Source organism: Pyrus communis, chromosome 13 (assembly GCF_041283825.1).
Source record: "Pyrus communis isolate YQ-2024b chromosome 13, ASM4128382v1, whole genome shotgun sequence".
NCBI classification, from domain to species: Eukaryota; Viridiplantae; Streptophyta; class Magnoliopsida; order Rosales; family Rosaceae; genus Pyrus; species Pyrus communis.
In genome coordinates, this window is record NC_142577.1 from 17,342,974 (window position 1) to 17,345,205 (window position 2,232).

The 2,232-nt window shown below is 35.3% G+C and overlaps 1 protein-coding gene across 1 annotated transcript; it reads right to left on the bottom strand.

Annotated features, from left to right (window-relative positions):
* Nucleotides 1–1,299: 1,299 nt before the first annotated feature.
* On the bottom strand, nt 1,300–2,232 carry LOC148691868 (uncharacterized). Its single transcript, XM_088683439.1, has 2 exons — nt 2,037–2,232; nt 1,300–1,503 (listed from the first exon to the last, which is right to left on the bottom strand). The coding sequence occupies exons 1-2, from the start codon at nt 2,172–2,174 to the stop codon at nt 1,300–1,302; spliced, it is 342 nt and encodes a 113-aa protein (XP_088539565.1). The 5' UTR covers nt 2,175–2,232.

Consider the following 2,232-nt stretch of genomic DNA (forward strand, 5'->3'; position numbering starts at 1 on the left):
GAAACAAATTGCACCCTAACCTAATGCAAATTCAAATAAAAAGCCACAGAGCTATGCTTCAATTGTACGATGTCGACAAATCAAGATGACCCACACATAAAATTATTTTTTTACCTCTTTAACGGAAACATAATCATCTATTTCTTCCATAGAAACATCATCTTCTAAGTTCATTCTTTTTGCTTTCTCTAAATGATTTTGCTTTCTCTGAATGGAACGAGATGGGAAGGATGAGTTCGAATTTGAGGGAGACAAATCGTCTAAACATAGCGTGAGAGTTATCATGCTCAAACCTTTCTTTTTTATTTTTTTATAAAAAAAAAAAGTAATGCAAAATGGGGTAACTAAGGTCCTTATTAGTCATTTTACAAATAGACAAATTTATAATTAAAAAATTCATTAAAAGGTGGGTGGGAAGATAAGACTTTGGGGTAGGAATAACAGCTCTCAACCAAAATTAAACTAGAAAGTGTTAAAATCCAATTTTACCCCTCTAAATTGGGGTGTAAATCTGTTTGAAATATGCTTTTAGAAAACTCAAAATTGTGGGTACTTTTCCATTGAGTTTGATGTAATTCTATCGTTAATTTGCAATTTCACTAATTTTCATTATCCTGCTTTTTAGTTCGATATTGTACCAAATGCTTTATTAAGTTAATCTAACTTAGTCTATTCTAAGCTAGTCTAGCTTAGTCCTTGAAGCTACTCCATACCGAAGTAGTCCAATACAACAAACGCACTCCGTTGATGCACAAAATCGGATGGATCTTGGACCAACGTAAAGTGTCAAGTTTATGACCTTCGCTCGGTTGCTTCGATCACCTAGTGATGATGATGTATAAAGAGGTAAAGATAAGGAAGCAAACACAAGATGTACGTGGTTCGCCCTAAGTTTGGCTACGTCCATAGAGTAAAGGGGCTCTCATTAATAATGAAGGGTTTACACAAATATATAGCGAAGCCTTGTTTTTATATCACACACCTTCATTCAAGTTGTAGCCCAAGACTTTTCCTTTGAGTTTTGAGGCCCAAAGTCTTTCAATTTGTCAAAAACCTGCTTAGGCCCAAAGAAGAGGAGACCAAACTGCCTCATTAAATACCTCCAGGCCCCAAGGAAGAAAAAGAAAACCCAGCCTTTGTTTGAAATCGGGCCGAGACCTAGCCCTTGTTTGAAACTGGCCCGAGGCCTAGCTTAAGGCCAGCCCAACACATGAATTATTTTTCAATACATGAATTATTTTTACCACCAATCGTCTAATTACAATTCAAACAAATAATATTCCATAAGCATTTAATGGCCTAAAATTCTTCTTCCTCTTCTTCCTTGTGGAACTTCCAAACCGAAGCCATAATCCCATCAGATGTTGAGCATTTGGGCTTTTCACCCCTTTGGTTTTGTTTAGAATTGGTCTTTTGGATGATCTTCATTGTCTTCAATTCATCTGACCTCTTTCTCAAATACTCTTTTAATTCTTTCTCCTCCATCGAATCTATCATGTTCATCTGCAAGAACGAGATGAAAATATTACTCATCATCGTCATACATGTGTTATGTGTTTCAACGTCGTTTATCCCATAAACTTTAATACATCAGATATTCACACTCTCAATTTGTCATTCTACACTCAATGTTTTTTTTGCTTTAAAACACACAAAATGAGTGTGCAATGACATTCTGAGAAAGAAAATAACATTACCCTGTTATGGTATACGGTTTTTTTTTATAACACCTTTCAAATACCATTGACCGCATTGATTTCATCATGCGAGCATCAACATGATCAATAGTCCAAAATGCTTTATCACATCCCTCAAGTGAGAATCAAACATGAAAAATGATTACTTGCACACAATTTTTTCTTCTACACACTTTCTAGGCGTTCATATTGAATAAATCAAACAAAAACAATGAAAATAATTAACACAAAAATGTATAAGGCGAATAAATAGTGCGTGGTTATGATTTCCCGTCAAACATCTATAGTACGCACATACAAGAAAAATGAGGCCATAAAAAATGAATGAAATATAAGTACCCATGTGTTGAGATCTTGTATTTGTTTCTCCAAAAGCTCTTCATCCTTGTCTGCGAGGCTTTTTCTCTCCTCCCACGAAATAACTCTAGGCTCCATGGCTGCCTTTGGTTTCTTCTTTCCTTCCCTCACTGTAGACATTGTTTTCTTCTGATTTCACAAATCCCCAATTCCAAAGAATGGATCAAATAAATGTAGA

Coding starts and splice junctions, on each gene's coding strand:
- LOC148691868 (XM_088683439.1), bottom strand. CDS start 2,174: ATGTCTACAGTGAGGGAAGGAAAGAAGAAACCAAAGGCAGCCATGGAG. Junction 1,504..2,036: donor TACAAGATCTCAACACATGG/GTACTTATATTT, acceptor TCGTTCTTGCAG/ATGAACATGATAGATTCGAT.